Below are 21,320 nucleotides of genomic sequence, written 5' to 3' on the forward strand. Positions count from 1 at the left end.
ATAATTCATTAAACTATGCATTTGTTTTATGTGGCTTTCTAGATTTTATTTGTATGCTATTTAATAAGTTTTAAAAATATTTTTTCTTAGCAGGTTGGCAGGCTAGAGACAAGTATATCAAATCTATTAAATCTTCCAATAGTCTTAAAAAAATTAAATGAGAATACTGAGGGAAACATCTAAGGTATTTTAATATCTATCACCCAACATCTAAATGTTTGGATTTTTTTGAAAAGACAACAGAAGTGGAGAAACTAAAACTCAATTGGTAAATATGAAAGAGTACAAAATAAACAACCGGCATGATATGACAAAGTTGTCTCTTCCCTACTCCTACTTTTTTATTCTTTATTATTTTTTTTACCTTACTCCTACTTTTTAAAAATTTCAACTCTGTTGAGATAAAAGTGACAAAATTGTGATATATAAAAAGTGTGCAACATGATTTGATACATGTATCCATTGGGAAAGGAGTCCCACCAAGTTAAGTAACATATCCATCACCTCAGTTACCTTTTTTTAGAGGAACACTCAAGTTCTACTTCCTTAGCAAATTTTAATTATACAACACAGTATTATTACCCATAGTAACCATGATATACATTGCATTCCCAGACCTTATTCATGTTATAATGGAAGGTTTGTATCCTTTTTCCAGCCTCCGCCCCCCTACCCACCCACCCCCACCCTGCCCCTGTCAACCACTATTCTTTCTGTTTCTGTGTTCAACTTTTTTCTAAGGTTCTACAAAGAAGCAATCCCTTGTAGTAGGTCTTTCTTTGGCTTATTTCACTTAGTATAATGCCCTCCAAGTTCATCTGAGTTATTGCAAATGGCAGGATTTCCTTTTTTGAGTGAACAATATTCTATTGTATGTGAATACACACACATTTTTCTTTACTCATTCACCTCTCAATGGACACTTAGGTTGTTTCTATGTACAACAAACATGGGAGTACAGCTATTTCTTTGAAATAGTGATTTTTGTTTCCTTTGCATACATACCCAGAAGTGGGGTTGCTGGATCACCTGGTGGTTCTATTTTTAATTTCTTGAGGAACCTCCAGACTGTTTTCCATAGTGGTTGCACCAATTTACTTTCCAACAATGTACAGGGTTCCCTTTTCTCCATATCCTTGCCAGCATTTGTTGTCTCTGGTCTTTTTGATAATAGAGATCCTAACAAATATGAAGTAACATCTCACTATGGTTTGGATTTGCATATCCTTGGTGATTAGTGAGACTGAGCAACTTCTCATATACTTTCTGGCCATTTATATGTCTTCTTTGGGAAAATGTCTATTCAGGTCTCTTATCCATTTTTAGTTTTTATAATTAACTTACGGAGTTGAAAGTGTTGTTCACATCCTATATATATATATATATATATATACACACACATATATACATATATGTGTGTGTGTGTGTGTGTGTATATATGTATGTATCTGGGATACATACATACGTGTCTGTGTATATATATACATGTACATATACGTGTGTATATATGTATGTGTCTCTATATATACATATATATACGTGTGTGTATATATATATGTGTATATATATATGTGTGTGTATATATATATATGTGTGTATATATATATATATATGTGTGTGTGTGTGTGTATGTTACTGTGTTGTAAAGTTCCCTACATATTTTGGATATTAGTCCCTTATTAGATATGTGGTTTGCAAATATTTTCTGCCATTCCATTGGCTGCCTTTTCATTTTGTTGATGGAGTCCTTTGCTGTGCAGCTTTTTGGTTTGATGTGGTCCCACTCGTTTATGTTTGCTTATGCTGCCTTTGTTTTCAGTGTCTAATTCAAAAAATCATTGCCAAGACTGAAGTCAAGGAACTTACCCACTATGTTTTCTTCTAGGAGTTTAAAGTTTCAGGTCTTATGTTCAAGTTTTTAATCTATTTTCAGTTGTTTTTTCTGTCTGGTATAAGATAGGAGTCAAGTTTCATTCGTTTGCATATGGATATCCAGTTTTCCCAACACCATTTATTGAAAAGACTACCCTTTCTGCATTGTATATTCTTAACTCCTTTGTCAAAAATGAATGATCATATATGCATGGGTTTACTTCTGGATTCTCTTTCTGTTCCACTGATCTATGTGTCTGTTTTTGACAATACCATACTGTTTTGAATACTATAGCTTCATAATTTGAATTTTAAAAATGTGGTGTCTCCAGCTTTGTTCTTCTCAAAATTGCCTTGGCTATTTGGGTTCTTTTGTGGTTCCATACAAATTTTAGGACTGGAATTTTGATAGTGACTGTATTGAATCTATAGATCACTTTGGGTATTACATTTAACAATATTAATTCTTCAAATCCATGAACATGGAATATCTTCCCATTTATTTGTGTCTTAACTTCTTTCATCAACATCTTACAGTTTTTAGTGACCAGATTTTTCACTTCCTTGGTAAAATATATTCTCAAGTATTTTATCCTTTTTGATATTCTATAAATGGGATTTTCTTAATTTCTCTTTTCAGTAGTTCATTGCTAATGTATAGAAGTGCAACTGTTTTTGATTGTGTACCCTGAAACTTTAAGTCATTTATTAGTTCTAACAGTTTTGATGGGTTTGTGTGCATGTGCGTGTGCGTAGTTTTTTAGGGTTTCCTATATATAATATCATGTCATCTGCAAAAAGGGACAATTTTATTTTTTCCCTTCTAATTTGGATGCCTTTTACTTCTTTTTCTTGACTAATTTCTCTGGCTAAAGCTTCTAGTACTTTTTTGAATAAAAGTGGTAAGAATATGCATCCCTGTTTTGCTCCTGGTCTTTGAGTAAAAGCTTTCAGCTGTTCACTGTTGAGCATGATGTGAGCTATGGGCTTGTCATATATGGCCTTTATTTTGTTGAGGTATGTTCCATCTGTACCTAATTTGCTAGGCACTTTTTAAATATTTTTTAATGCTTATTTATTTTGAGAGGGGGGAGTGTAGGGGCAGAGACAGAGAATCCCAAGCAGGTTCTGTGCTGCCAGTGCACAGTCCAACATGGGGCTCAGTCTCACAAACTGTATCATGACCTGAGCCAAGATCAAGAGTTGGATCCTTAACTGACTGAGCAACCCAGGCACACCTCGCTAAGCATTATTTTTAAATTTTTTTTAATGTTTACTTATCTTAGAGAAAGAGAGCAAGAGAGAGCGAGAGAGAGCGAGCACATTCAAGTGGGGAGAGGCAGAGAGACAGGGAGACAGAATCCGAAGCAGGCTCCAGGCTCTGAGCTGTCAGAACAGAGCCCCACATGGGACTCAAACTCACAAACTGTGAGATCATGACCTGAGCTGAAGTTGGGACACTTAACCAACAGAGCCACCCAGGCACCCCACCCCTTGCTAAACATTTAAAAATTTGTTTAATGTTTATTTATTTTTGAGACAGCAAGAGAGACAGAGAGACAGAACACAAGCAGGGGAGAGGCAGAGAGAGAGGGAGACACAGAATCTGAAGCAGGCTCCAGGCTCTGAGCTATCAGCCCAGAGCTCGACACGGGGCTTGAACCCACAGACTGCGAGATCATGACCTGAGCCAAAGTCAGATGCTTAACCAACTGAGCCTCCCAAGTGCCCCGCTAAGCATTTTTTATCATGAAAGGATAATGAATTTTTCCAAATGCTTTTTCTGTATCTGTATCTACTGAGATATGATTTTTATTCTTCATTTTGTTAATGTGATGTGTCACATTTAATGATTTGCATATGCTAAACCATCCTTGCATTCCAGGAATAAATCCCATTTGATCATGGTACATGATCCTTGTAATGTACTATTAAATTCAGCTTACTAATATTTCGTTGAGGCTATTTGCAGCTACCTTCCTCAGGAATACTGACCTGTAATTTCCTTTTCTTGCAGTGTCCTTGTCTGGCTTTGGTATTAGGATTAATACTGGTCTTGTAAAATGAATCTGGAAAAAATGTACCCTACTCTTGTACTTTTTGGATAAATTTGAGAAAGATTGGTATTAACTCTTCTTTAGTTGTTTGGTAGTATTCACCTGGGAAGCCATCTGGTCCTATACTTTTCTCTGTTGGGAGATTTTTAATTACTGATTCAATCTCCTTACTAGTAATTGGTCTGTTTAGATTTTTTATTTCTTCATGATTCAGAATTGGTAGATTGGGTATGTTTCTAGGAATTTATCCATTTCTTCTAGGTTACCTCATTTGTTGGTATATAAATGTTCACAGAAGTTTCTTATGATCCTTAGTATTTCTCTTATTAATTGTAATGTGTCTTTCATTTCTATGTGTTTTTTCTCAGTCTAGGTAAAGATCTGTCAATTTTGTATATCTTAAAAAAAACCAGCTCTTAGTTTTATTAATATTTTCTGTTATCTCCCTAGACATTATATTTCATTTATTTCTGCTGTAACTTTTGTTATTTTCTTCCTTCTGCTGACTTTATCCTTAGTTTATTCTTCTTCTAGTTCCTTGAGGTGTAAAGATAGTTTGAGATCTTTTTTTTTTTTTTTTTTTTAATGTAGGTGATTATCATTAGAAACTTCTCTCTCAGAACTGCTTTTGCTGTATCCCATACATTTTGGTATGTTGTGTTTTCATTTCAGTTTGTCTCAAGATATTTTTTTTTAATGTTCCTTTTATTCTATGATCCATTAATTATTCAGGAGCGTGTTATATAATCTCCACATATTTGCGAATTCTGTCTCCTTCTACTTTCATCATTCTCCCTTACTCACTCCATCTTCCTATCACCTCAGCTCCAACCCTATCATCCTTCAAATGAAGCAGGAATTTTAGGTCTTTATTTCAACCTTAAAATATGATTGAAAGTATTCCCCCACAGAAAGGATGTTCCTAAGCAGCATCAGAAACAGACATAGGTCCTCTCCTTATCTTATATGTTTTCCCTTACTCACTACTTTTTCCCTCCTTCTCTATGTCTTTGTTACACCTTTGTCTTCTCCCATGTATGTCTTCGTTTTTCAGAAATATCCAGTGGCAGCCATGGACATGACGAAGCCTCATTAATGACACTCAATACTGAAGAAAATGTGAACTTTTATATTAATAAGACAGAGCAGAATCCTCACTGCAAGAGTAATACTGGAAGAACAGATTTTCTATTTTCTATTAGGTCAGCAATCAGAGGGCTCCTATGTATCTTTTAAAGATACATAGTTAGGGGCGCCTGGGTGGCTTGGTTGGTTAAGCGTCCGACTTCGGCTCAGGTCATGATCTCATGGTCCGTGAGTTCGAGCCCCGCGTCGGGCTCTGTGCTGACTGCTCAGAGCCTGGAGCCTGTTTCAGATTCTGTGTCTCCCTCTCTCTCTGACCCTCCCCCGTTCATGCTCTGTCTCTCTCTGTCTCAAAAATAAATAAACGTTAAAAAAAAAAAAAAAGATAAAGTTGCAGATAAAACTATATACAGTGTTTGGGATTGGCTTCCAAATGATCCAGGAGGGAGCACAGTGGAGAGTACAGACAAAACAAGATGGGCCAACAGTTAATAACTGTTGAACCTGGTTGACGGGTACATGGAAGTTCATTACACTATTCTATTTTTAAATATAATTGAAATCCTTAAAAATAAAAAGTTTAAAAAATTAAAATCAATGACTTCAAAATGAGAAGCAAACAAAGGGGGAAAAAAGCCCATATCTAAAGCTCTCAGTTTATGTAGTACAGTTAGTATATCAGGGTAGAATTAGATATTGTAAAATACATTCAGACAATGCAAGACAACCAATGAGAAGAACAAACCATCTTTGGAGAAATCTTAAAAAATACTAGTCGAAAGAACATTTCTTTTTTAAATAATCATCTCTCAAATATACAATATTTTCAACTTTTCAAGTGTGAGCATTTTCCAATGACAGTCAGGTGGGCACTAACAGTACAAGTGTTAGAACAAGCACTGGGTTCTACAAATAACCACACGTAGTACTCGCTTCGGCAACATGTATACTAAAATAACCACACCTAAAGGATACAGTTTTCAAACTGTGATCACGCTCATGAAGTAAAACAATACCCCAGGGTTATAAAAGATAAAATACATAAAAATACTCTAAAAAGATACTGTAATAAATAAAAAAATTAGTCTGCTTCCAGATTTCAAGTGTGGATAGGGGAACTGAGGGAAAGGATGAAAAAAGGAAGCTACGCTAAAGCTAAAGATCTCAGACACCTGGAAATGCATTTCATCTAACTAGAGATGAAAACTGCCGCGCTTCAGAAACTGTGGCTTTGAATGAGAATGAACTAGTACATGTAATTCTGCAGTCTTCCAAAACTTCACTCGTCACTAAAAATCACAGTAAAGGAACTAAAAGCAAAACAGAAACTCAAGGACAAAGAGAACAGAAAAGAAGATAGCAACTACGTTTTTTAAGATTGTAGAGCAGAAAGGCAAGCGACAACTGACTTAGCAGAGTCAAGAAAACTAAACACGGAGGGACATCTGGGTGGCTCAGTGAGTTGAGCATCTGACTCTGGATTTCAGCTCAGGTCATGATCTCACAATTTGCGGGTTTGAGCCCCATATCCGGCTCTGCACTGACAGTGTGGGGGCCTGTGTGGGATTCTCTCTCTCCTGTCTCTCTGCCCGTCCCCTGCTTGTACATACTCTCTCTCAAAATCAAAAATAAAAAATAAAGCATTAAAAAAAAAAGAAATAAAAGAAAACTAGACATTGGAAAAGCCAAAAAGCTATGCAATGTACATTACAGGACCCCTTAAAAACTCCGGAACTGGCTACACGAGCACTCTTACAAGTGACAGTGAAGGTGGAGCTACAAACAGGAAGCTCAGATGGAAGCCTGTTTAAAACTCACTTAGTCACCTGCACTACTTCACTGTAGCCAGGATTCTGGCCTTTCCCAGCCCTGGTAGAGGACTAGAGACTCACTGCCTAGAGAATTTAATAGAGGATCTGGACTAGGGGAGACCAGGTACAGTGGGAAAGAGGTAATAAAATCAAAGCCCATCTCCACACTGAAAGTTGAGACCTCTAACCCTCTTGAATTATTCAGCAACCATAATGTCAATAGCCAGATCTAATATTCTAGATGATTCTTCTCTGGGTCCCCAGTGCAAAAGAAAGACCTGAACATACAGACATTAAAGGGTCCCCAATATGACAGCCGAGCCAGCAAACTTTATAATAAGGTTTAGAATTAATAATACCATGAACCCAAAGTTCCCAATAAGCCTCAATCTTAAATATGAGCAGAGGACCAATGACTGTAAGAAAAGCCACTAACAAAAAAACAAAAACCCAAACAGAGAAAAAGAAAGAAAATTGAAGAAAACAGACAATTCACAGGAAGAAAAAAATCACCTATCTTTAATATATTTGGAGAAGTGAGAGAAAATAGTACACCTATAGAAAAAGAACAATATGTTATTTTTTAAAAATGAATATTCAGAAAACGAAAAAGAACTGAAAATTTTAAATGTAACAAAAATTAAAAACTTACTAAAAGTTCAGGCGGAAAGTGGGAGAGAAAACTAAATCATACATTTAATATATTTACTAGTTCCATAAAGAAAGAAAATAGAAGTAAATAAAAAAAAAGTAATGAGAATATTTTCAAGAATTGAGGGACAAAAGTTTTCAAATTCAGAGAGCCCACTAAATGCCCAGCACCAAGGAATATCATCATGAAATTTCAAAACACTGAAGAAAAGGAAAAAAAATCTGACTCTCCAGAATGGGGAAAAAAAAAAAAAAGTCAAAACAGAATCAAGAATGAGAATGGGGGCACCTGCATGGCTCATTCAGTTAAGTGTCTGACTCTTGATTTAGGCTCAGGTCATGATCTCACAATTTCCACGAATTCAAGCCTCACATTAGGCCCTGCTTTGGCCCACTTCCAACTCCATGCTGACGACACCAAGCCTGCTTCAGATTCTCTCTCTGTCCCTCCCTAGCTCGCGTGGAGATGCAGGTGAGTTCTCTCCCTCTCTCCCTTTCTCTCAAAATAAACTTAAAAAAAAAAAAAAAAAACCAAGAATGAGAATGGCATTGGACTTCTCAGTGGCAATACCAGAAGAAAGAAAACAAAAAAGAAATGTTTTCAAAATTAGGAGGGAACTAATTTCTACTAGAATTCTAAACCTAGCCATACTAAGTATAAATAGAACAGAGGTTTTCAAGTATGAAAAGTCTCACAAAAAATTACTATACTTTCCTCAAGAAGCCACTACAGGAACTATTCCACCAAAAAGAGGAACTACACTATAATAAAGAGATGGAATCCAGTAAGCAGAAGATTCAACACAAAAGATAGACAAATGCATTCCCCAGTACGAAGCTGAGGGGGATTACAGACCGACAGCTATGCAAAAAGTACAAAGTCCAGCCTCCAACCATGAAGCAGGTCAGAAAGTTCCAGGAAAATGGCGCAGGGGCTATGAGAAACAGTCTGGCAATTCCTCAAAAAATTAAACATAAAATTATCATATGACTCAGCAATTTTGTATCTAGAGATGTACTCAAAAGATTTGAAAACAGCTATTCAAACAAATACTTGTACACCAACGTTCGTGATAACCAAAAGAACACCCAATTAGTAGGCTCCATTAACTAATGAATGGATAGACAAAAAACAGTATATCCATACAATGGAATATTACTCAGCCATAAAAAGGAATAAGGTACTAATACATGCTACAACTTGGATAATCCTTGAAAACATTATGCTAAGTAAAAAAAAAAAAAAAAAAAAAAAAAAAAAAAAAAAAGAAGAAAAAATAAAGCCAGACACAAAAAGTCATGCTGTATAATTCCATTAATAGTAGTCCTCCCTTACCTATGGGGTGTATGTTCTCGGAACCCCAAGTGAATGCCTGATACTGCACATAGAACCAAACCCTACATATGATGTTTTTTTCCTATACATGCATAAGATAAAGTTTAATTCCTAAATTGGACACAGTAAGAGATTATCACTAAAATAATAGAAAAATTATAATATATTGCAATAAAAGTTATGTGAACGTGGTCTCTTTCTCTCTTGTCCTCTTAAAATATCCTACTGTGCTGTACTCACCTTCCTTCCTGTGATGATGTGAGATGATAAAATATCTAAGTGATAAGATGAAGTGACATTGTGACTTCATTGTGGCATTGTGACATAGTAGTAGGCTACCATTGACCTTCTAACGGTACGTCAGAAGGAGGATTATCTACTTCTGGACCACGGTTGACCATGGATCCACTGAAACTGTAAAAAGCAAAACTGTAAATAATGGGGGGACTACTGTACATGAACTATCCAGAATAGGTAAATCCATAGAGTCAGAGCTGTTTGGTGGTCACCAGGGGCTGAGGAGAAACAGGAATGGGGAGTGACTGCTTAATGAGTAAACAATTTTTTTTTTTTTGGAGTAATAAAAATGTTTTGGAATTAGACAAAGATAGTGGTTGCCCAGCACTGAACTGTACTAAATGCCACTTAAATTATGCACTTTTATGTGGTTAAGTTTATGTTAAGTGAATTTTATCTCCATTTCTTAAGAAAGAAAGCTCTTAGCTCCAAGAAGATGAAATTGATAGAGTACATAATATTTTGTAAACACATTAAAATGAAATGTTAATAAGTGAGGCAAAATTTAAGAATGAATTAGCATTAATACATAGAAAACTAAACAAATAAGAAAAACTAGAAATGCTAAGAAAAGTAATCATTTTAGTCAAACACAGTATTTTTTTTTAAGTTTATTTATTTAGAGAGAGAGAGAGAGAGAGAGTGCTCAAGCAGAGGAGGGGCAGAGAGACAGGGAGACAGAGAAGCCCAAGCAGGCTCCCCACTGCCAGTGCAGAGCCCAATGCAGGGCTTAATCTCATGAACCATGAGATCCTGAACTGAGCTGAAACCAAAAGTTGGACGTGTAACCAACTGAGCCACTCAGGTGCCTCTATTTTTATTTTTATTTTTTATTTTTTGAAAGAGCAAATTAGCGAGTGGAGGAAAGAGGCAGAGGGGGAGAGACAATCTTAAGCAGGCTCCATGCTCAGTGCAGAGCCTGATCCCACAACCCTGGAATAGTGACCTGAGATGACATCAAAAGTCACACACTTAACCGACTGAGCCACACAGGCACCCCAGTCATCCATAGTATTTACAAAATTATAGTAATTCAGATATGAATTATATGGTGATGGAGACAGAAAATGTCTGTGGGAGAGAGAAAGAGATGAAAGAACCAGCTCCTGATCTTCCACAGTTCAAATTCAATGAAAAATACGAAAAAGTGAAGAATTTAAAAGTAGAGTACAGAACTACAAAAGACCCCATACTGTCAAGGCAATCTTGAGAAGGAAGAATAAAGCTGGAGGTCCAGATTTCAAGATAAATTACAAAGCTGTAGTAATCAAAACAGTATGGTACTGGAACAAAAACACACATAGATCAATGGACCAGAATAGACAGCCCGGAATTAAACCCACAATCATATGGTCAATTAATCTGTAACAAAGCAGGAAAGAGTACACAATGAGAAAAAGACAGTCTCTTCTACAAACGGTGCTGGGAAAACTGGACAAAACTATGCAAAAGAATGACACTGGACCACTGTCTTAACCATACACAAAAATAAACTCCAAATGGATTAAAGACTTAAATGTAAGATCTGAAACCATAAAACTCCTAGAAGAAAACACAGGCAATAATCTCTCTGATATTGGCCTTAGCAACATTTTTCTCAATAGGTCTCCTGAAGCAAAGGAAACAAAAACAAAAGTAAACTATAGGGACTACACCAAAATAAAAAGCTTTTGCACAGTAAAGGAGACCATCAACAAAATGAAAAGACAATGTACTGAATGGGAGAAGATATTTGCAAATCACACATCCAATAAAGAGTTAATATCCAAAATACGTGAAAAACTTCTACAACACCAAAAAACAATGATTAAAAAACAGAGGAGCTGAACAGACATTTCTCCAAAGAACACATACAGATAGCCAACAGACACATGACAAGATGTTCACCATCACTAATCAAGGAAATGCAAATCAAAACCACAATATCACCTCACATCTGTCAGAATGATTAGTATTAAAAACATAAGAAATAACAAGTGTTGTTGAGGATGTGGAGAAAACGGAACCCTCATGCACTGTTGGTGGGAATGTAAACTGGTGCAACCTCTCAGAAAACAGTATGGAGTTTCCTCCAAGTAATTAAATATAGAAACACCATCCAATCCAATAATTCCACTACTGGGTATTTACCCAAAGAAAATGAACAATAATTTGAAAAGATATAAGCATCCTTATGTTTATTGCAGCATTTAAAAAAAAGTTTTTATTTATTTGAGAGACAGAATGCTCACACAAGCCGGGGAGGGGCAGAGAGACGGGGAGAGAGAGAATCCCAAGCAGGCTCCACGCAGTCAGCATGGAGCCCAGCTTGGGACTCTAACCCATGAACCGTGAGATCACGACCTGAGCAGAAATAAAGAGTCACACACTTAACCAACTGAGCTACTCAGGTGCCCCTATTGCAGCATTATTAACAATAGCCAAGACATCTGGAAGCAACCCAGGTATTCATCGATAGATGAACAGATAAAGAAGATGGGGTATATACATACAATGGAATATTACTCAGCCATAAAAAAAAGGGGGGGGGGAATGAGATCTTACCATTTGCAGCAACAGTGATAGACCTAGAGGGTATTATGCTAAATGAAGTAAATCAAAGACAAAGAAGACAAATACCATATGATTTCACTTATATGTGGAATCTAAAAAGTAAAACAAAGCTGAAACAGACCCATAAATACAGAAAACCGGTGGTTGCCAGAGGGGAAGTGTGGGGGGGGGATGGGCAAAATGAATGGAGGAGAGTGGGGTGTACGGGCTTACAGTTACGGCGTAAGTCAGAGATGAGAGGTATAGTGTGGGTAATACAATGAATGGTACTGTAATAGCACTGGACGGCAACAGATGGCAGCTACACTTGTGGTGAGCTATGAAAGTGATTGCTGAAAAGAACAAGTTTAAGAGTGCTTAAAAGTTGCCTCTGGAAGTGAGAAATAAGAAATGGGGGTGTAATGCCACAGGGAATTGCTATTTTTGGTAACAAGCTTAAACCTGCAGTGGGAAATAAGAAATGCCACAGGGAATTGCTATTTTTGGTAACAAAACTAAAAGGGAAGTGGAGAAGAAATGGTATATATTTACATCGGTTATAAAAACTAGGCTCACCTGGAGAAACTGTGTGAATTCTGTGTAGTTAAGATGCTTCTTCCGATTATGCCCAAAATGCAGTCGGATAAATTCACAGTCCCAGTTAAAAGGGATATGGTGATGAATAATAGTCTGTCCAAAAATTTCTTTGACATTTTCTTAAAAGGGAAGACAAAAATAAACAAATTATATCTGGAACAAGTAGTTTAGTCCACTGCAATGTTCCTACAGAAAGAAATTAAGAGAAATTTCAAGTCAATATTATCTGCTTCTATTAAGATTAGCTGCAAAATTTTTCGTGCCCAGAAACCCATGCACAGGAACACAATTGATACAAAATATAATTTTACACTTAAGATTGTGTACCATTACATATAAGGCCATGAGATTCTTAATTTCTCTTGATTTAATTTTAATTAGGAAGTGATTTATATCTTGCACTATAAATGGCTGCTACTTTGCATTCCTGTATAAAATCAATAGTGTTTTCCCGGTTCCTCAAGGAGTCGAATTAAGCCCTTTATCAGAAGCATGAATACCTAAATTACAGTATAATGCAATATTTGTCATACTAAGTATGGTTTGATTGAGGCTTGATTATTACATTCACACTAGCCTGAATCTGTCTATTGAAGATAGGTATAAGAAATACTACCAAAAGCGTATCATTAGCTCAGCAGCAAGCACCTTATTAAAAGCTTCTGATATTGTCAAAAATATGGTCTTGACACAAAGCTACAAAATCCCCATAAAAAGCATGATTATTAGTCTCAACTATTAAAATATTTTAAGATAAGTGAAATTAGTGATTCACTTTTAAATAAAGAAGGACTAAACACAGTACACTAACTTTAAGATAGGAACCAGTCACACTGTAAATATACAACCAAAACCCTCTGACAGCTGGTCTTCATGCACTAACAATGTCAGTCACTTTCTTACACAGTTCTACACTTACTATAAAAGTCAATTCACAAATGACTGGTACTTTAACAAGCATAGACTGGATAGCCTAATTTAGAAGCTCATGCCAAAAAAAAAAAAAAAAAGTCATTAACAAAGTTAAGAAAGCAGGAAGCCTGTTTTATTGATGTCTTAAGAACAAAATTATTTTCAAATGTAAGCCAATTAGTGAAAGCGTTTTACCATCCATAGCTACAATTTTACTAATTAGCAAATACAAGTTTAATGTTTTATAATCTCCAACTATGCTACTTTCTCTAATTTCTGTAAATTCTTTGAATAAGATACTGATCTCATATTGTAAATGGTTTAATGGATTCCCTTTAGTTTTATATACCATTTTTTTCTTGATAAAAGCATTACTGGGGTGGGGAGGGGGAGGTGGAAGAGAGTGTAAGAATCCTGAACTGGAAATCCTACCAGTCTGGACTCAATATAACAGCTCCGAATAGGTCACTGCTATCAGTAAGTTGGAAGAAGGCATTGGATGTCACTGGGGAGATGGGATTCTCATCTTTTCTTTCAAATGGAATATAGCATTTATTTCTTGCCTAATTAGCAATACTATATCATAATTTTCAAACCACATTAAAATATTTTCACCTTCCATAAACACAAATTAAAGATATGGGGTTTTGTTTCTAAAAGCAAAAAAACAAACAAACAAAAACAAAAAAACAAAAACTCAGTAGCAATTCATGGGATAGATCTTGGCTTTTAACCAATATAAAAGTTTACCCTCAAATCTATGTGGAATATCAAGAGTTGTAAAATATGTCAAAGTTTATAAGATAATTAAAATAATAAGGGTTACCAAAAATAGAGCTAAATATATTAAGAGAGATCAGCAAAGATTTTTTTTAGGATCTTTTTTTAAATAATTAGCTGCTTTATTCCCAAATTAATTACTTTGATTTCTTATTTTTAAGATCCAACAAATAGTGTTAAACTAATAAAACACAAAGAAATTAAGGGAAAGCAGAATAGAATAACTTAAACTACTACATATATTTAATTTAAATGTTAAGATTATGAAAGGGAATACATTTTTTATAACCTTTATTTTAAAGGTCACAAATCCTAAAACTCAACTATTTGACAAGAAATGTACATACTGCTACCTAGATTAAGTTTTAAACAATGGTGGAATAAAACTGAATTCCCTTTACATGATCAGAAAATATTAGAATATTACTGTGAAATTAATCAAATACAGTCAAAGATTCAAAAGCTTTCAAACTATGAAAATTTACTTATGAAAATTGTTTTCTACTATCACAAAAAGGATAAACCAAAGTTATAATGTCTAATTTACATTCAGAAAAAGTTCCATAATAAAAACTTTAACTAAAATCCTATTTTGTAAACTTCCTAGCAACCTCTAGCTAAGATCTTGGAATATCTTTGAAACAATTAAAATGATAGCTTAAATTACTCATAGTAATCTTCCCAAATATTGAAGTGTCATTTTCCATTACTATTTGTTTCAACATTTCCTACTTCTCCCAAAGTGGTCATGGATAGCTTTGGACATGATTTTATTATGAGCATTAATATGTGCTGTTTTATTTACCACCCCCCAGACACTTTTAATTATTTTGACTATGTCACAGGCTACAACTATAGTTACTAGGACTAACAAAATTTCAAACCTACTTTGGCACCTCTTGATGTGTCCCACTTCCCTTCTGTTATTATTTTACTACCAACTGCCTAAGGCTAATTCAGGAAGCTTATAAAAATAATTAGTACAACTATTATTTTAAAATCCAATTCATAATTACCACTTTACCAGGATGTGCTTATCCGAAAAAAAAAGTTATACAAAAGCTCCAGAACTGGAGAGCTTCTACTTGTGTGAGGCAACAGCTCAAACATGTGATGCTCTTCTTATCCAGTTTTATCCGGTTCTGCATGACATAAAAGGGAACCCCAATAATCTCAAATATTCCCAATACATCTAACCGCAAATGCATAGCAAATCCCCACCCCCACCGCCCCCACAGAGAATCCCGTCTTTCCAGTGGCAAACAAGGGTCTTTAGCTCTAAATAGCACTCCTTGGAGTATTATTTCAGTGGCCATAGTTCTGGCCTGGATGAAAGGGCTATGACAGTCACATCTTATTGGCAGCAAGATCATGATCTACTGTTTTATACTAGGTTGGTATTGCTATGGAATATAGGAATCCATTCGTTTTCTGACATATAGAAAACAATAGACCACTTTTTCACTTCCTGCAGAGCATGGGCTTATGAAAGAGATGGTTTATAATTCCTCTTGAAAAGGGAGTTGGGGCCAGATACAAAAGTAGCCTGTCATTATGTTCTCTTTGCTCAAAGGAAAGGAGTATGATTTGTCAGGAGGGCAGGTAATGGTGACAACTGTGATTAAGTAAAAATGTTCACAGATGTATAACATTAGTCAGTTCAGCTGTATCAGTCACTTATGATGATTGGACTAGATGAATTACACATTGAAGCATATATATTATGTAAATATGTCTTAACAGAGGTTTTCATTTCCCCAACAGCCCACAATGTGTCTCCCCATCTCATCCACCCTCATCCCTCCCCTGGTCCTTATGGGAGCTTCCTACTGGTCTTGTTCACCTTTCTTCAGTACAAAATTACCTCTGACCGGGGCTGGCACTCTTCTCCAAGACTGCCGCCATGCCTGTTCCATGAATGAGCCTGGAAGGAGCTGCTGTACCAACGGTGTGGCCAGAGAACTCCTCCTGTAGGTATACAAGCCATCAGCCCTGTGACACAGCCCACCTACCATCAGCCCAACGACATCCTGATTCCAAGGATTCCAGCCCAGCAGGAGCCACTGCTTCCAACTTAAGAGGCTTGAGACCAAACATTTTTATTGTCAGTGGGGGTGGGGGCGGGGGAGTCCTCAATAGCTCAGTTTCATCTGCATAGTTCTTAAAGTGAAGTCAGAGAGGCTTTTAGAAGGACTCCCACCAAAACAGTGAATTCCTTGTGTATTAACTGAACAAAAACAATGGCGAGACTTGTGGAAGTAAAGAGTTTTTCAGTGAAGGAAAACTTGGGGAGAAAGAAGAGGAACAACTAAGAGACCAAAAAAGAAAACAAAGGAAAACAAACAACAACAACAGAATGTTCAACAACAGGAACTTGGTAGAGGAAGTCCCAACCAAAATAGCATGTAGACTCAGTCCCAGACTACTAGGTTCTACTTCCAGTTGGGTCATTAATTTCCTAGGTGACTTCCTCTGTTTCTCTAAGCAAAAGTATTTCTATTAATCCTTTACCTACCTCCAGAAGGGACTACCATACAATTAGTCAACAGAGTAGTCCTGCTGCCAAATATATGTGAAGGTCCGTTTCTCAGGAAGGATGAGTTTACATTTAAAGAGCATCTATTACTATAGAAACTAGATGCTTCACCAGTCTATCACCAAATGCATAAAAACTAATAACACTATGACCTTTTTTTTTTAACCTTAAACTCTAAGCTACTCTAGTAGCCTTCAGTATTAACAGGATTTTTTCCTGCAATATCTGAAAGGGGTCTCAAAATTCTTACTGATTTATTTTGAACACCCAGGTGAAGCTCTAATTCTTACTAGACCAAATTAGGTATTGGTTACCATTAGATTTTCATAGTATTCCATGTCTACAGCTTTGTTCCCACTGAGAGAGGGTAATTTTTCACATCTAGACTTCCATCTCCCGAACCTTTTAAAAACAGCAGTGGTTATGCCTAACCCACCCCAATCTATTCTTCCCTTCAGAGAAAAAGAGTCTATTTTAAAGGCACAAATGGAACCCATTTCTATTTGCTGTATTTAATGACAATCAAAAACAGTACCAAATCAAAAGGAATCCCTGCTTTTTCAGGGTTCTACAGTGAGGGGATAAAGATGTGCCCTTGAAAAAAATCACTTTGGAGAGGTCCCATTCCTAGGCAAGCGCTTTGGAACACAATGCTGATGAGATTTTAATAAAAAACTTAGACTGTACAACATATCTTATATTCATTTATTAGTTAATAGACAGGAGTTGGGGTTTCATTTTTTTAGAAGGATTACATCTTTGTTAACGCAATGGGCTTTGATTTTTTAAATGTGGGACAAATGCAAGGCAGCTACTGACAACACAATGTAGTGTAACTGGTTATCTAGGTTACCTCAACCTAATTCTATCAAGCAGAATATCCAGTACACTAGAGGCTAGTAGTGAGACCAAGGCAAGTTTAGACTGTATCTAGCACACACCAATCATGCAACGGCCTCCACAAGGCTCAACAGTGGCAGTAACAGATATATAAGCCATTAAGTAATTATCCACAGCATGCATTAGAAATTTTATTAAAAGAACATCAAAGAGGAAACAACTATGGTTTTATTCACTCTTTTAAAAACTCCAGAACCCTCTCCTGCGCTTGCTTGCACATTCTGAAATGGATTACCGAGGTCTCAATGTAAGTCTTCTCCCCCAAAGTAGAGGCATCTCTAACAATTAAAAAACAGAAACAAAAAACTTGTCCAGCACTCAAGTAAATGTTCGATATTCCTATTTACATAAATACTTGCAAAAATGTACACAACTTAAGTATCTAATCTGATGTGTATTAAAAAGCATATCTAAAAAAACAAAAGCATAGATGAGAACAATATATACAAATACACAGATAATAACATCATCATCATAGTCCATGAGATACCAATGGCATAACAGTTCCCCCCCCCCACTCCAATACACCTGGCATCCAATATTCTCTCCCGCCTTTCTCTCCTGGTGTGCACAAGAGAAAATTGTACTTTAAATAAATTCTAAACTAGAAAATATAAGGCCATTTGGTGAAAAGGATTTACAGTTAGAATGGATCTATAATTTCCTTTTACCTAAACATATATCTATAAATACATAAGCACAATTCATTTTATTAAGTGGATACAAACATGAAAACTGACCTTTAACACAGATCCAAAATCCTATAAAAATAAACTCCAAGTTAATTAGTTCCTTATGCTGAAATTCTGTAGTCTTGAAAACAGCCTGTAATGAGTAGGCCTTAGAAATCTTGTTAAATCGCATTTGTAACAGTTTCAATGCTTCTCCTCTTTCCTTAATAATATAAAATTAAACTTTCTCTCCTTCATTATGATTTTTATTTAAGAAAATTTGTCTAAAATGAATCTTCAAAACTAGGGAGGCAAGACAGGAAGGGAAAATGGTCAAGGTCCCCAAGAAACAGATGACCATCATCAAGACAACCACCCAACTGGCCAGGGGCTCCAAGAACAATGTTGAAAGGGCATTCAGCAGTACCTCATTCCATAGGAATCTTCCTATCTTTACATTATGAAGCAGAAGAATGAAAGCAGGATTTTGGAGGGTTCATATGTTTATTTTTCAGGTCATATCAGGAGCTATAACAACTAAAACTGATTTGTTTTGCTTCTAATCCTAATTATATTTTCTGAAAATTCTAACTCATGAATCATAGTCTGGGAGAAAAACAAAAGATCTTTAAAATGCTAAAGTTGGGATCTAATAACTACAAGCTCTCATTTGCATGAAATAAATGTGTTCATAAACCACTCAACTGCTTCTTATACCCATTTTAATCTACTAATCAACACTGGCATGGGTCTCTATTGTTAGTCGACTGGATGAAATGACTTGAGTGACTTGTTTTTTAAAATAGAAATTGCGAAAAGCATCAAATGGAGATGACACAAAGAACCATGATACCAAGGTAGGAAGGACAAAAGTCCCCACAATTTGGTTTTGGGAAATCTAATTCTTAAAACAATGGATACATGATAGAAGCACAGGTCTACCATCACTAATACAGATATTTGTATCAAAGTATTTCCCAAGTATTGCTGCACATTTGGAAGTGAGACATGTGAGAATGTGTGGTACCTATTGAAAACAGAAAATGCAGCATTATTAGTGGTCTGGGGTTAATGCTGAGTGATGAGATGATAAGGTTTTATATTTTAAACTACAGAATTTGGGTGCTTCTGGGAAAAATCAACCTCCTTTACGAGGCAGAATGGCCAGAGCTTGCTCCAAAGCAGGAGTATGCCAACATGGATACAGAAACCTAAGGAGTTCTGCATAGGTAATTATTTGGGGAAATCTTACACAGACAACAACTGGGTCAATGGACAAAAGGAAACAGTCAATGCCAAGCTAGAAAATGTGCCCACTAAAAGCATTAAAGGGCACCACTGGTCCTTCTAATACCTGTATTTTCTCACCATTCTTTTCATGGCAGTGATACTTCCTCCTTTGGGTGTAACTGAAGGATTTTTTTTATAAGACAAATTCTGTGGTGAATAAATATTTAGCTCCGGGAAAGCCTGATTTTCAAGAGTCTCTCTACAACATATTGATGCAAATTCACCCTATAAAAGGGGCTCAAGCTCAGCTTTACAAGATAAAAATGTTCTGGAAATCTGTTTCACAACTATGTGAATATACTCAATGCTACTGAACTGTACACTGAAAAATGGTTAAGATTTTATGTGTTCTTTTATCACAATAAAAATATATAAATATTTTTTTAAAAAGAAGACGATTCAAGGTCCTTGAAAACACTGCATTGTTTTTATTGAAAAACCTGTTGCAGGAAAAATTAGCAGATACGGTAAACGTAAACTAATTTCTGCAAATAAGCGTCTTTAAAAACTAAAACATCCACGGCTACAAACAGAAATTCTAGTTTATATGCTTGTCAAACACTGATCTTGTGCTAGATTATATGCCTAGCAAAGGATTTATATCAATTTCTATATTTAACACAAATGTTAGTTTCAATGTTCTAGGCTTGTTTCCTAAAATCAAAAATCTACAATGGTGATTCAGAGAATGCTAACTATTCTTAACTCCCTCCTTCAGTTCCATTCTTGGTGTTACATCGTAGCACTTTTCCAAACTGCTACTGAGGAGCTATGCACTCTCTACCCAAAAATCCCTTCAAGAATGATATGATTATTCCATGTTGTTCCTGGTCTGTTTCATAAAGAATTTTGCTCAGGCTAGCCCAGAGCAAGAAAATTTTACACCACATATTTTTGGAATGTATAAGTGTCAATAAATGACTCAATGAGCAAAGATTCCTTAATTTTTTGCAATTGTCTAATGCTTTAAAGAAAATACACCATTTTAATTTTATCTGTGTAAATTCTTTGAGGAAATCAATACTTCACTTATTAACTAGCTCCTAGATAATCAGCAATTTATATGCATTTACTAGATTTAGCAATTAAAGACTGGACCAGCTTCACTAACTTCACTTATCCCTTATAATCTTTTTTTTTCCTTACCAAATGTCACCTCTCCATTTCCACTCTTGTCAAACAACTGGAAAGCCACTATGAACATAGAATCTGGAGCACACAAAACAGATTCAAATGCCAAGAATTCTTGATAGGAGATCAATCTGGAACAAAATATAACATGTTATTGGCTGGTAAAGAAAGGGAAATATCAGGCATTTAACCTGTCTTTACTGTATGAACTATAGCTCAGGGTAACCACACAATTGGTAAAGGGAAGTCATCTGGAATTTGCTTCAAAATAATCCAGGAGATTAAAAATATAAATAAAACAAATTTAATAATTATTTTAATAATTACCAAAACTTGGTGATGAGGATATTGAATTTGCTACACTCGTCTGTGTTTTATAGGCTTGAAATGTCAATAATACATTTTTTAAAGGAAGATTCAAAACAAGAGGAGGGAAACTAAAGCACGTGGAGTCCTAGAATACTCAGGGTTGTGAAATTAGCCAGTAGCCAAAATTATACTAAAATTGCCTTCAATGATCTTATACAGTTGGCATATGCTAGTGTATAGTTTAGAGTCATCTTCCATAGCAAGCTTGCTGCAAACATCCCACACCATGTTGCTGCTATTGGTAAGTGACTAATATCCAAGTAACAGCAATATAAAAATCTGGTTTTTTATAAATATATAAATACATGTAGTTATTTATTTACTTATTCATATTAGTAATGGTGCTGCCTTTTATTCTCAAATGGCCTGGTTTGGACAATACATTTATAGTCACCCAATCAAAAGGAATAGACCTAATCTTAACATGGCTTCTTGCCCCTTAGGATCTGATCTCTGTATGCCTCCCCTTTGTTCTCTGCACTCCAACCCACTCTT

The 21,320-nt window shown here is 35.7% G+C and overlaps 1 protein-coding gene and 1 long non-coding RNA gene across 5 annotated transcripts in view; one reads left to right on the forward strand and one right to left on the reverse strand.

The window, feature by feature from the left end:
- Nucleotides 1–21,320, reverse strand: part of SLC25A12 (solute carrier family 25 member 12) — a 127,015-nt gene that overhangs the window by 50,774 nt on the left and 54,921 nt on the right. For all 4 annotated transcript variants that reach the window (XM_042994701.1, XM_042994703.1, XM_042994700.1 and 1 more), the window contains 2 exons: nucleotides 20,472–20,587; nucleotides 12,216–12,355 (listed from right to left, as the gene is read on the reverse strand). In XM_042994701.1, coding sequence (XP_042850635.1) covers nucleotides 12,216–12,355; nucleotides 20,472–20,587 — 256 coding nt within the window. The remainder of the gene's footprint in view (nucleotides 1–12,215; nucleotides 12,356–20,471; nucleotides 20,588–21,320) is intronic.
- On the forward strand, nucleotides 9,136–17,150 carry LOC122240948. Its single transcript, XR_006220768.1, has 2 exons — nucleotides 9,136–9,284; nucleotides 15,693–17,150. It is a non-coding gene; the product is annotated as an uncharacterized LOC122240948 (long non-coding RNA).

Source organism: Panthera tigris, chromosome C1, assembly GCF_018350195.1.
Source record: "Panthera tigris isolate Pti1 chromosome C1, P.tigris_Pti1_mat1.1, whole genome shotgun sequence".
Taxonomy (NCBI): domain Eukaryota; kingdom Metazoa; phylum Chordata; class Mammalia; order Carnivora; family Felidae; genus Panthera; species Panthera tigris.